General features: G+C 40.1%; 1 protein-coding gene across 3 annotated transcripts in view; it reads right to left on the bottom strand.

Annotated features, from left to right (window-relative positions):
* Positions 1-888: 888 nt before the first annotated feature.
* Positions 889-15247, bottom strand: part of SLC38A7 (solute carrier family 38 member 7) — a 54044-nt gene continuing 39685 nt past the window's right edge. For all 3 annotated transcript variants that reach the window (XM_029609238.1, XM_029609241.1, XM_029609239.1), the window contains exon 11: positions 889-7476. In XM_029609238.1, coding sequence (XP_029465098.1) covers positions 7374-7476 — 103 coding nt within the window. In that variant the 3' untranslated portion in view covers positions 889-7373. The remainder of the gene's footprint in view (positions 7477-15247) is intronic.

The raw sequence follows: 15247 nt of genomic DNA, 5'->3' as shown, positions 1-15247 counted from the left end.
CATGAAACAAGACATCCACAATCCAACAATGGATTCCCTGCTGGAAGTGTCTCATAACCTGACGATGTAAGAAATGCAACATCATAACTCTGGTGACTAATCAAGATTCCCTTTATTTATACTCACAATTTAAGTAGAAAACAGAAATATATGCACATATATTGGACAAAAAAAAAAAGACACAAAAGAGGTTGGATCAGCACAAGTTTGAAAGTTGTGAGTAGCAGCGTCTATCAAGAACTGAAGTACAAAACAAAAACTATTTAAAATAATTAAGAACAGAAAATAAATTCCAAGGCATAAAAGACCATTGTTAGTCTCAATAGCACCACGTCTCTTATTACCTCTCAGTGAAAAAAGTATTTTCTTACATTCTGTTTGAGTCTCCCTCCCTTCAGTTTCATAAAATGACCCCCTTGGCCTGGAGTTTTCCATACTATGGTGAATGTTACCGTCTGATATCTACTTGAAGCCTGTTAGATATTTGAATATTTGTATCATGTCACATCTCGCTTTGCCATTTCTTGCTAGAGAACATACTTAGATCTTTCAGCCTCACTAGGTATAGCTTACAGCACAGTCTCTGCACTATTTTGGTGGCCCTCATGTGAATTATTTCTACCTTATCAACATTCTTTCATAGATGTGATCTCCAGTACCAATGGTGGAGATTACTTTTGTTATCTCTCATCTTTCTATTAGTGGAGTTAATCGAGTCATCATTGATTTAATAGTTGCTGAGACCCACTCGATTGTTGGTTTGATTTTTTTGATTCAGGACTCTTTATTTCATTTTTCAAAAAAACACAATAAATCAAATAAAAAATCAAATTTACAAGTCAAGAAGTTGATATTAAAAATGTATATTATGTTTTATATCATAGTTTCACGGATTGATAATTGGTCTCACATGCGATTACACTGTGCATTAGTGATGAACAGATTTAAAATGTGCACATGCGTTGTTTTTTTTTTAAGAATAAAATATTTTGTCAAGAGAGCAATTTGCTTCGTGAAAAAGAACTTTGCTGAAATGTATTCTTTGTGAGTATATAATGCATTTTTATTTATGGCATGATATTTTCTTTAAAACACTAATTGGTTTTGTAGGTTCCGTCTCACATGATTTATTGCCCTAAAGCAGCAGTTTTGTGAAACACTGGCCATTGGTGGTGGCACGGTGGTTCAGCACAGTAAAATCCTTTTTTGGAAATTAATATATCATGAGACAAGTTGTTTTGGACAAATTTTAAGCAAAAACAAAAATCATAACTTAATAATTTTGCAGTAAACAGAATTTTGGTAGGATTTGGAGGTTTTTGACCTGTGATTAAAATATCCAAGGCAAGTTCAAATTCAACTTGCCGGATTTGGAGGTCTTTTCCTCCTTATCAAAAAAATGTTTCAGCAAGTGGTGAATTAGTTGATTCATAGAGTGTTTTGGTGGGAACTTTTTTGATATTACGTGATTAACACAGCTCCCATTTTTGCCTATATTGTGTAGAGTGTTTCATAAATTCTTAGGCATGACCAACACATGGCACAGTGCCTTCAGCTACAGCATGTAATATGTTAATACCATTTTGCAAGAGCCTTCTATTCTTAAAGATGGTCCCAGATTAAATTCAGTACAATGGTCAGATTTATTAGCGCTTTATAAACTCTCTATACATGCTGAATTTCATAGTGCTACACTTGTAAAGTATTGCAAAAGTGAAAAAAATTCCATGTGGACTTAGGATAGGATAAGGAACCTGAATTATTTACTGAAGATAAAGTTCTTGTGGAAAGGTGGAATTCTTCAAAAAAGCTCAACAATGATTTAAAGCAATTAGATGAACACTTAAGTACATTGAAATCTGCTTCAGTTATAGAAATTTTTGACTATGGTAATTTATCAAGCATTACAAAAATCTGTTGATCATTTTAGGGATGAATTTAAAAAAATATAAACTTTCAAAATTGACTAGAGCTGACAAGGACTATGAGGAGGGTCGCATTTATCTGTGGATGAAGAGCAATTTAAAGAAAAACATAAGATGGATAACTTTTGAAAATTCCTTGTCTGATTCTTCCAACGGTAAAGGTAATACACTGAAAACAGATGACTATTCGGCTGATTTTTTAGAGAACCACAGGGATATCATCCCCACAGTGGCTGATCATTCCTTATTTCCAATAAATTTGAATGAACCAACCTACTTTTAAGAGATTTATTCTTCTGACTGGCAAATATAGAATACTCAGCGGTTATCACCTGCCAAAATTGGCCAATATTTATAAATAATCAATTTAATATGAGATATACTATTCAAAAAAAGGATCACACAAATCTAACACGTCAATGAGGATTAGTAAGAATAGTGGTGGTTTTATAACATCTATTCACTGCAAATGTACAGACAGGAACACAGTATTGCACTATTCCAGTTTCCATTCATGTTGTCTTAAAGAAAATATACCGGTGGGACAATTTCTCCGATTAAGGAGGCTGTGCTCATCAGTGCAAGAATATAAAGACCGGGGTAAGGAATTATCTATGAAGTTTTTGCAATGAGGATATATGCACTGGATAACACATAGAACATATAAGGGAGTCCTATATGCGAATAAGGAGAATTTGTTGAATACAGGAAATAAATCCTCATTGACATGTCAGATTTGTGTGATCCCTTTTCGAATAGGATATCTCGTATTAAAGCAATTATTTATAAACATTGGCCAATTTTGGCAGGTGAGAATCTTTTTGCTGAACATCCTATATTTGCCATTCAGACGAATAAATCTCTTAAAGGTAGGTTGGTTCATTCAAATTTATTGGAAATAAGGGATGATCAGCCATTACTGGGACAAAATATTTGTGGGACATGTTTATTATGTTCACATTGACTTAAGAGTTTCAATCATCCCTCACTGAGAATGGAATTCATATTGAAGGTTATTTTACCAGCAAATCCACATACGTGGTATACATGATTGTGAGCCCCTGTAAACTTATTTACATTAAACAGACTAAACATGCAGTGGATACCCGTATAAGAGAGCATTTATCATGTATACATACAAAGAAGGAACAAGCACCACTAGTAGAACACTGGACTGAGATGTCTCACAACAAGGGGGTTTAAAGTTCTTTGTGATTAGTCAACTTATGAATTTTCGAGGTGGGGATATATCCCAGGCTCTGATTCAAAAGGTACAACGGCTAATATTTGAATGGGACACTCTTCAGCCTAGGGAGTTGAATCATGATATAGAATGGACAACATTTCTATAGGTATCACATGATGAGTATTCTATGAGTTGATTGGCTGTCATTCAAATAAATTTGTGTAGCAGGAGCAGCGTTTTTCTATTTTTCGATTGGAGAGAGGCTAAGACTGTTGATAGAAGTGGCAGTGGAGAGTAATCGGAAGTTGGTATGGAAATGATGTATTGGTTGAATAAGTGGGTTATACAGTTTGTTTAATTTGCAGTTGAGAAACCCATGATGTGATGTGTGATGATAGTGCTTACATATAATCCCTTTGAATTTTTTTTTAATATTTATTGTATGAGTGGAATATAAGAAATTTTAAATAAATAAATAAGGGTATTAGTTCAGTACTACTTTTGTTGATGGGGGCTAGTAATATTAATATATGATGGAATGTTTGTTTATATATTAAACAATATGGTTTAATATATGATGGAATGTTTGTTTATATATTAAACAATATGTTTTAATATATGATGGAATGTTTGTTTATAGGATTACATGTGTGGTAGATGATGACACTGTGAGACCAGATAGGAATGTTTGTTTGTAGAACTGAAGGTTATCAGAAGAGAGTGGCACTGTTAGGTTAATTGAAGTAGGAATTTAACATTATTTAAAGACATCTTAATTTAGGAGTAATATTATAGGTATTTATTACGTGTTTTCTCATCTTTGAAACAGAAACCAGCAGTGGTGTGAGCGCATTAGCACAATTAGGAGAATTGCTTTAGTAACCAGCAGTGAGCATGCTATCATTTAGATTGAAGAATGGCGATGTCACGTGTCATGGAGACAACTACAGTGGACTGGGCATGAAAGAACACAGCAGTCCTCTTGAATTTGATATTTTGACTCGTTAGTAGGGAGTATTTAAAATATATTGCTTAACTTTTGAATAATACATATGTACTAGTGTTTTTCCCCTGCGGATGCCATATTTGTGGCAAAACAAACTGTATCGTGATGTCTGGACTTGTATGGGAATACATTTGTTAAATAGAAGATTTCAATTGTATGGGTATTGGGTTGGGAGTATTTTAGTAGTAAAAGATTTTTAGTATGATAGGATAAGTGTGACTGGTATGTTTGTGATACGTATGGAGTGAGTGAATCTGAAGATTGTATGTATGGGAGTTTTATAGAGGGGGATCAAATTTGAATGTTATGGTATTTTGAATATGGGAAGCTATACTATTTAAATATTGGTTTTGAGTAATAAGGGATTGCTATGTGTAAGCACATGTAAATTATTAAAGCAAATTTTGTAAGATGTTTAAGTATATGTACATTAATTCTTAGACATTTCTTGCATGTTGAAAACTGAGAATTTGTTGGTTAATTTGCATAATTAATTTTTATTTTCTATGCAAGACATACTTGTAGTGGCTTCCTAAATATTTTGTAGTAACAAAACCTTAAGGAATGTGCTTTTTGGCATATTTTGAATAGATTATTACAATTTTCCATGGGGATAGTCTACTGGACACCACGCTTCCACCCCTGTAAATGAACTACTCGCTGACTACCAGTATTGATGGGGAATAAGTTTACCAGATTTACCCACCAATAATCTTATAACCTCAGGATCCAGCAGCACCTTCCCCACCTCACCTGAGAGGCAGCACTGAAACCCCTCACCCCAAATGGCTCCAGTCTCCAAAGACCCATGGCCAGGCACACTCTAAACACTTCTGATTCTTGTAACCAGTTGTAGTCTGGCCAGGAACCAAATATCCCCTCTGCATCTGTACCAGCCAGCTAAGGCTCTAAGAAGGGACAGCCTACCACATACCCTAAGGGGTCCAAGAAGGCCATGCTCCCAAACCACACCACAACTGGAACCCTGAGAAGGCAGAAAATCTTTCTTATCATCTGTAACTCTAGGTCTCCTGGCAGGCAGTAGAAGCAGCTGCAGTGGACATACCCATGATTGCTGAGTTTAATTATCAAAATATCTAAAGGGGGGGGGGGTGGACTATGGGCCAGTTCCACAAATCTTACCTAGCACTGCCTCTGTCAGAAATAATGATGACCCCCAAGTCTCCTGTTTGGTGACTTATTTTTTTTCTCTCCAAAAGGACAAGTGGCCCTTGGATTTCTAGATCTCAGATGCATAATTTTACAAATTTTTAGATTAAAGGGTAACCAAAAAATCCTTGACCATTTTTCCAAAGTCATCTTTCAATGTATTAATCTCTCACTCGGTATGTCTACTCTTTTACAGATTTTCATATGATCTACAGACAGACACTTTTCTTTCTAGTCCTTCCTCAATGTTACTTATACGGACATTGAAGAGAACTGATATCTATGGCGTCCCACTGGTTGCTTTCTTTTCCAGTGAGTGGATTCCATTGACCACTACTCTTTCTATCCTGTTGCTTAACCGACTTCTCACCCAGTTTATAATTTTTTCAGTTACCACCCTAGCTAGTTTCTCACCAGTCTCTGATGTGGAACGGATCTTTTAATCTAAGCCACCTCTATTGTACCTTCCCAATCTAGTACTTTGGTCACCTCATCAAAGAATTCAATCAAAAGTTTATTTCACAAGATCTCATCAAAGAATTCAATCAAAAGTTTATTTCACAAGATCTTTCCCTTGTGAAAGGTTCTAAATATTGCACTATTCTATAATTCAGTAATGCCTTTATTATGTTGCCCATAACTGATGTCAATCAAACTAACAGATCTGAGGTTCTCCGCTTCCTTTTTGGTCCCACCCATATGGAGTAGTGCTACATTTGCTCTTCTCCAAGCTTTTTAGACCTCTGCTGTTTCAAGTGATAAACTGAGGGGTACAGTTAGTAACTTCTTGATCTCCTTCAATAGTCTGGGATGTATGTCATCAAGTCCCATTTCCTTGTCTAATTTCAGTTGTGCCAAAACCTCGAATACTACCTTCTCAGCAAATGTGTTAATTTGGAGGAATAGTATTTAAAATATATGCTTTCTTCTGATCCTCTTTTTCACTACATCTGTCCTTCCACAGCATTGCAAGTGTCCCTACCCTGCCCCAGCTGTGAAACAGAATGTCTCACTTTCCAAGAGATGGGAGCTCAGAACTTGATTATAACCTGTGTATTTGGGATAGACATAGTGTTGTAAGTTATAGATTTTAAATTTCACTTTCATATTATATATAACTCAGGAGACACATAATCACTGATATTGCATTTCACTTCTACGTTGTTAGTTCAAAGAAAGTAACATGAAATAGAATAAACAAAACTATTTCAATGGGCTGATGTGGAAAACAGATACCTTGATATCATAAGCCCATGTCTACTGAATGTAACATCCAAATCAAATACAATTATGTTCTATTTGGATTGTGCTGTTATTTCCTTGAAGTACACATAATTCGATCCCAAGTAGAAAGCAACTCTACATTATCATTGCAAGAAGCACCACAAACAGGGAAAGTAGAAGGCTGTGTGAGACTCTTCTCTCATCTGCTTCTGTAGAATCAGGGCAGATAGACATTAATATAGCAGTGGGCTTAAATACAATGCAAATGATTGATTATGGAAAGTAAATGCTTTTTGCCTTCACTCAGATATTTATCCAATATTTTACTCTCCAGTTCTTCTCTCCCAAAGCAGCAAACAGGCCTGTCTCCTTTTGATGTATGATCTCTTTAGTGTGCAGTTACCATGAATGTTCTCTAAAAATCCTTTTATTGTAATATCACTGAGCATGATGATGTCACCACTGTAATTCATCTAGTTTTGAACCCGAAGAGATACTCACACCAGGTTTCTTCTTTGGTAAAAATGTTAGTGTCAAACCCAAAACAATAGAAATGAGGTTGCAAGAGGCAAGTGGATAAAAAAAAAGTTGGTCCCATTAGAGTCAAGATTCAAGATGGTGAAATAATCAGAACTACCTATAACAGGGCATAAATCACAGCAAAAAGGATGAATATACTGTAATTGCCCCTGAAAGGATACAACCCAGGTAGGAGAGAATGGATATAATTTTTTGTCTGGCAGGTGTAATAAATGTGCATCTTTCCAAAAGTCACAGGGTTTGTCCATTTCCTTTTATCTGGAGGCTATATCTTAACAGGACACAGAGGGTCTGAAAGTGCACTTGGAGCTTGATGGGTAGTTCAATCCATCAGGTCTACAAAAATAGCATTGGCTGTGGTCTGTCCAAAGATAAAAGTTCCAAGGACAACCATGAACACTCCATAAATGACCAGGGTCCACCAGCTGAGGATCCAGAACAGAGACAAAAACAAAGTGTTATTTAAGAATCATATAAGCAGTAAGGGAACAACTGAAAGAGAATGGCTGGAGCTCCATATTCAATTATACTTATATATTTTCAATTTGTACAAATGTACATACTAAAAGAAGCATTCAGTATGGAACAGAAGAAAGGCATCATCCTTTGTTTTGTAAACTAATGCCAAAGTATTCCCACACTACAAAATCCATCACTCTACTGTTTTCAGTGCAGTCTGGAATCTGACATACCAGCAAATCGAGCTGAGGACATCAGGCTGGCAGCATTTATTACCCCTCTTTTTTAATATATTTATTGATATTAAGTTTTTTATTATCTGAGTGTCTAGGGGGAAGGGTTCTTTTTAGAGTCTATTTGCCTGGAAACCAGCATTTTGTGGCAGAACTTAGCCATTTTCTACAGGCCTTCCTGAAAAGGGCAGCTACAAGTTAAGTGGAATTGTTTTTTTGCCTACAAGTAATCTCAACTGTTTAGTTCCCTCCTTATCTCTCTACCCACCCACCCGAGATTAATTTTCTTATATAGTCTTCCCTGGACTCCTAGTTCATTATCTTCAATTACTTCACATCCTATTACATAGTAGTTCCTTACAGCTCAGATAACAGAAACTTAAACTGTCATATTACTTGTAAAATTTGGCTTTTATATTCTGCCTATTAATCTTTACTGACTTGTTTTTAATATTTTTAGTTTTTATTTCAAATGCCTATTAAAAATCTTTTGCTAAAGCCTAAATTTTACCATACCTTATTCATAGGATTTTAAGGCATTAGTGATAATTTAACAAAATGTCTTTCATTCAATGTAACAACTATGGTGCTTATGTCCCAAGGCCTGTCATTTAGAGAATCAAAAGGTTGTCCCTTTTGCCTTCAGCTGTCTGCATTGAAAATGGAGCTGAATCATCTTTGAGGAGAATTCAATTAACCTCCCCTTCCTTGAACCATCCAGTTTCTCTCACAGGGGTTTCAGAAACAAAAGAAAAAATGGTATAGAGTGGGCTCTGGTAGAGCAAGACATGTGATAGACAAATACCCAACCTTCCCCAACTTTGCAGCATCCTATGCATCAACCCTCACTCCCACAGAGATGTCAGACGACATCCAGGATTCAAAAACCCAGAACTAACTGGATAACAGTGGGTTCTGGGAAAATAAGGCCTGTGATGAAGAGACAACTACTCTCCCCACTGTTACCCCTACATAATGCCTATTCTGCGTTGGAAAATGAAAAAACACCAGCAATAGAATTTGAAGTGATATCTGAAAGAAGCCTTTCAAAAGTGACCAAATATCATAATAGAAAGCTGCTTCTGCTGGGAGACTCGATCATCAGGGGAACCAATTGGGAGGACATTTTGATGGTGACAACAGTTACATGCCTTCCAGGATCCTCAGCTAGTAGAAATTCAAACCAGATATTCAAAGTAGGAATATTGATATCAGTGTTATCATCCATCTGGGCATCAATGACTTCAATATAAAAAGGTATCCACAAAGTACAGAAAGATTTCCAAAATCTAGGAAAGATAAGCACATGGCAAAAACTATTGCCTTTTTGGAAGTACTACCTGTTCAGGGAAAAGAAAGTCTATGCCATATGGATAGTTTCAATTTCTGGCTCAAAACCTGGTGTGCAGAAAGTGGTTTTGGATACATTGGAGGCAAGGGTCATGTATGGAGCAGTAAAAGGCTATATAGTAAGGATGGCCTATGTTTGTCTGTAGCAGGAAGGAGAAGGATTCTAAGTGAGAAATTCAGATCATATAGTATCAGACATTTAAACTAAAGAATGGGGGGGGGGGGAGGGAGAAAAATTGGAAAGCTATGACCACAAATGCTCGTAGATTGGGCAATAAAATCCCAGACCTGCAGGCCCTAATGGTAGAGGCAGACTTGGACATTGTTGCTGTTACGAAATCATGATTCACAGATTCTCATGATTGGCATACAGTCATACCAAGCTATAACTTGTTAAGAAAGGACAGAGAGAACAGAAAAGGGGGAGGAGTAGCTCTTTATATCAAAAACAATATCCATGCAACTGAACTACAAGGAACATGGAGTAGAGAAGAAGCATTATGGGGCATCCTTAAAAAAAAAAAAGATGGTGTATTCATTTTTACTGAACTAGTCTACAGGCCTCCAACTCAAACAGAAGACATCCAAAAAGGTGGGAAAGAAGGGAAAAGTGTTTGTTGGATATTTTAATCTGCCAGATGTAGACTGCAGAATCACTTCTGCAGAATCTAATAGAAGTAGAGAGATAGTGGATGCCTTGCAAGGGGCTCTGTTCAAACAAATGGTAATGGAACACATGAAGATGGGAGTTATACTCAACTTAGTGCCCAGTGACAGGAATAATGTCTCTAACGTCTGAGTGGATGCCCACTTGAGCGCCAATGATCATCAAACGGTATGGTTTGATATAACAAATAGGATACAGATTGGTCACACAAGATCCAAGTTTTGAATTTCAAAAATTCAGACTTTGTTGAAATAGGTACACACCTGGCAGTAGAACTAAAAGACTGGAAGAAAATGAGAGAGATGGAACAACCGTGGGCCAAACTAAAAAGAGCAACTATAAAGGCAACAAATGTCTATCAGGCCGATACAGTAAAGTGCGGCCGTGGTTACCCTGCTTCTAACCCGCTTTCTACTCACAATTTGGCCGCATTAGTCCAACCCGCGATTCACTATCCCTTTTTGTGTATATGAAATTTTTATTGATCACCTTAAACAGACAACATACCATAATAGCATAATGAGACCAATACCGTTTTCAAACAAACAGTCTCCTAGACCCCCTTCCCCTCCCCTCCCCACCCCTTCTCTATAGCCACTCCAATACAGAATAATCTAAACATATCTCGTAGTACAAATCACCAAAGAGAAAAAACATGAACTAGAACAGTCAGTAATATCAAGTCCACCGGAGAGTAAATAAGGCGAACAGTCCCTGGAAAGTACGAGGTCCAGGCAATCAAAGCCAACCGGGCTCCAGTCCCCCGACACTCTAGATAGATTGGTTTTGAATCCATTTTAGAAAAGGTTCCCAGATGCGCTGAAATTTAGCGACCTTGTCCCTGCGCAACGCAGTAAGGTGCTCCATACGATGACATATATGTAGTCTATGTAACACCACTGAGAGAGAAGGTAAAACAGGCTGTTTCCAGGCCTTGGCAATTTCGCAACGGGCTGCAATAAACACCTGAGAAATAAAGACTTGCCGAAATTTGTCCATATCCTCGCAAGGCAAATTCAGCAAGACCTGGAGAGGTCCCATGGGGATGTCCATGCCCAGCACAGCCCGCAACCATTTACCGACTGTATTCCAGAAGACAGTTACAATGGGACAGGTCCACCAAATATGGAGATAGGAGCCCACCTGGCCACACCGTCTCCAACACTTATCAGAACGCTGTGGAAACATAACGTGTAACCGAGCTGGGGTCAAGTGCCATCTATACAATAGTTTATAACAATGTTCCTGTATGGCTGCAGAGATGGAACTTTTGGCTGTAGTATGAAAAACAACCTCCCAGTCATCATCTGAAACACTAACTCCCAACTCAGTCTCCCATGCTTTAAGGTGAGGGAAAGCAAAGGGGGACAATGCATTTAACAACCCATACAATTTAGAAATTACACCTCTTAGCTTATCAGCATTATCACAAAAGGTCTCAAACAGGGATTTAGTGATACGTAACATCTGTGCAGCCCGAATCCCCTGTAGGAAGTGCCGAACCTGAGCCACTCCCAGAAAATCTCCCATTCCCCCTTGAAATTTGTGCAGAAACTCCTGTGCAGATAAAACCTCCCCACCTGTCCATAAATGACTGATAGTGACCACTCCCTGCTGTTGCCAGCTATGAAAAACTGGGGACCGGAAGCCCATCTGAAAATCAGTGTTATGGAACAAATGAGTCAACTGAAAATACCTATAGGGTCCGACAAGCTGGTTACGCCACTGAGCCCACACAGCAAGAGTGGTCCGTAACGCCCCAGGTAAGTAAACAAGAGGCCTGTATGTGTGTTTGGGCTGCCAAAACAGAGCTTGAATAGGCATGACAGCTATCATGGCTTGTTCTACTCGGACCCACTGCTTAACATCACGTTGTTGATAGGTGGCAATAATAGCTCGTAGTTGAGCTGCCCCATGATACCATGTCAAATTAGGGACTCCCCTCCCCCCACTTCTACGGGGGAGATAAAGGACAGCACGCGACACCCGGGGCGGTCTCCTCCTCCAGATATATCCGAAGAGCTTCCTTTGCCAAGTCGCTAGAACCGTTTTAGGCACTAATATGGGGAGAGTAGAAAACAGATATAGTAACCGGGGAAGCACATTCATTTTCAGAATTGCAATACGTCCCATCCAAGAGAAGGCTTCCCTGCCCCAACGATGTAGATCCCCTTCAATTTTCTGCCAAAGTTTGGTGTAATTAAGGCGAAATAAATCAGAGGTACGTGCTCCGATATGAACCCCCAAATATTTAATAAAATGGGTTGCCCATCGGAAGGGGAACACCACCTTTATACGCTCAACTTCCAAGGGTGGCAGAGTAAGGTTCAAGAGCTCAGATTTATCGTGGTTGACCCTGAAACCCGCTACTCTCTGAAAAGCTTCCAGTTCACCCCTCACAGCCGTGAGAGAATCAAAGGGATTCGTCAGCGTAAAGAGGACATCGTCCGCAAAAAGCGACATTTTACAGTGAATGCCCTGTAACTCAACTCCCACCACCTGGGAGGAAGCTCGGACCTTCGAGGCCAGCGGCTCCAAAAAAAGGGCAAAAAGCATCGGAGACAGAGGGTATCCCTGCCGAGTACCCCTCTGAATAGGGAAACAAGGGCCATAACCACCATTCACCTTTACCCTAGCCTGTGGGGAGTCGTAGAGGGCCTGTACCCAGCACTGAAAATATGGACCAAAGCCCATTTTTTGCAGGACTTTAAATAAGAAGGGCCAGTGAACCAGATCAAAGGCTTTTTCAGCATCAATGGCCAGGAGGACTGCTGGTATTTGTTTAACCTGTACCCAGTCAATCAGATCAATTACTTTGCGAATATTGTCACTGGCCATTCGATCTGGAATAAAGCCAACCTGGTCATTGTAAATTAAATTGGGTAATATAATCTTCAAGCGTTCCGCTAAGACCCGGGCTAGTATCTTAAGATCAAGGTTGATCAGAGAGATCGGACGGTAAGAGCCGCAGAGGTCAGGGTCCCTCCCCGGCTTTGCGATGACCGTGATGCCCGCTACATTAGAATGGGGAGCTAGCCGCGCTTCGCCCTGCAAAGAGTTAAACATGTCAGTGAGGGGCTTGGCCAAGGTGTGCGTCAATTTTTTATAGTAACTCCCTGAGAGGCCGTCAAGGCCTGGAGCCTTGCCCACCTTCAACAATTTAATGGCATATTGGACCTCAGCAGCAGTAATAGGTCCCTCTAGCCTCTCTTGCTGTTCGGGGGTCAGAGTCGGTAAAGCAACCAGAGTCAAATAACAGTCAATATCCTTGTCAGTTATAGCAGGATCTTTAGCATAAAGAGCCGCATAGAACTCCGTGAAGCAGTGACGAATATCGTCAGAAGTCGTGACCATCTCACCCATGGGGTCTTTAAGTTTAGCTATATTGTTTTGGGCAAGGACCACCTTTAGACGTCGGGCCAACATGCGGCCTGCTTTATCCCCTTCCTCGTAAAACTGCTGTTTGGTAATATTTAAAGCCAAATTAGTCGTGGCAAGATCTAGCGACTGAAGTTCCGACCGGGCTTTTTCTAGCTGATTATAGATTTTTTGGCTTTGCCTGACTTGATGTTGCCTAGATAATTGGGCAATAAGGTCGTGCAAGAGTGCTCTACGTTCCCCCTTCACCTTTTTACAATATGTCGCCTGCGAAATAAGCAGACCGCGAGCCACCGCCTTAGAACATTCCCACAGCAATGGCGGCGCACACTCTGGGTTGTCATTACGCTGAAAATAAGCTAGCAGCTCTTGTCCCAATTTCGTCACAAAGATCTTATCTGCCAATAAAGTTTCATTTAACCTCCAAAATCTTTGTCCTGAAAGGGCCTTGGATAATGTAATTACCATAGTTACTGGGCCATGATCCATCCAAGTGATGGGATCAATGTCCCCCCCAACCACTCGATTTTGTATCCTAGAGTCCACCAGAAAAAAATCAATCCGCGAATAGGATTGATGTGCGTGCAAGTAGAACGTATAAGCTCTTGTAATTGGAAACCTCTGGCGCCAGATATCTTTAAGATCCCACCGGGCCATTAAAGAGAGTAATGAGGACCTCGCTCCCCGGTAGATAAGTGAAGACTGCCCGGAATTGTCCAAGGCGGGAGTCAGCGTGACATTAAAGTCCCCCCCTAATATCAATGGTCCTTCCGCATGCATAAGCAAGATATTGTCCAGTTTGCGGAAGAAGGTGCTCTGTCCCGTATTAGGGGCATATACAGTGACCATAGTGAACACCTCGTCCCCGATGCGGAGTTTCACTATCACATATCTACCGTGAGGATCGGGCACAAATGCAAGAACCTCATGCGTGAGATCCCGGGCTAATAAGATTCCCACACCCGCAAATTTAGAATCTTTAGTACTTGCCGCTAGGTACCCATGTGGGAATTGCCGAAAGCGCAGTAAGTGTTCATATCGCTTACGGAGATGGGTCTCCTGTATAAACCCAACCGTAGCTTTATGGGTCTCCAACTCCCTCTCCAACAGGGCCCGTTTATGGTGATGATTAAGACCCTTGACATTAATGGAGACAAACCTCAACATCCCCGCCATAATCTATAGAGTAAGATGACCCCTGGCGAACTATGTACTCCCACAATTTTAAGCCATGGACTGTTCATATAAACAAGATATTGTAACCAACCAGTTAGAGAAGAAACACCCCCCCAATCCCCCCCTCCCATCCCACCTCCCCCCCACCATCCATCACAAGAGATGGTGAGAACCATGAACAGGAGGGCCTCCAAACCGGGCGGGAACAACCACCATCAATACCCTCCCCCCCAGATTACATACATTTCAAGAAGATATCATAAACTAAGAACATGGCAATACAAACACACATGACTCGCAGAAGATCTCTGAATCCTTAAAGCATAAATAGATATACAGAGATACATCTGAAACAGGTGACCATCAATGGTACCTAAACTGTAAATGAATCCAGGACGGAAACTGGAAGCATTAGCAAGTCAACCTTGATCCGATAGGGCTGCTCTCGATTCTTCTGAGTGCCTACGAAGGCGTTTACCACCTTTGCCCACCCTGTGCCACCTAGGTTGGTCAACCAATTTACGGGAGGCAGTCTTGGGCTGATTAGTGGCAATGGGGAGGCGAAAGCCTGCTTTCTCCAAGACCGCCACTGCGGCATGCAGGGTTTTAATCCTGTGTGTTGACCCTTTCACATCAAATTGTAGCCCGAACGGGAAAGTCCATTTATATCTGATATTTTCCTGGCGCAGAAAAGCGGTAACTTCCCGGAGCTCGAACCGCCGCCATAGCGGGATGGAGGCTAGGTCCTGGAAAATGGAGATAGGGTGTCCTTCCCACATCCAGTTGTTCTGTTTCCTGGCCGCCTCCATGATCGCCGTTTTCTGGGCAAAACTGTGGAAGCACAACACCAAGTCCCTGGGTTTGGCATCAGACCTGGGTCCAAGTGCCCTGTGTGCCCTTTCCAATTTGATAGCCGGCTGAGACGAGGGGTCT

Source organism: Rhinatrema bivittatum, chromosome 7 (assembly GCF_901001135.1).
Source record: "Rhinatrema bivittatum chromosome 7, aRhiBiv1.1, whole genome shotgun sequence".
Lineage (NCBI taxonomy): Eukaryota > Metazoa > Chordata > Amphibia > Gymnophiona > Rhinatrematidae > Rhinatrema > Rhinatrema bivittatum.
This window is presented reverse-complemented; position numbering and strand designations above follow the sequence as displayed.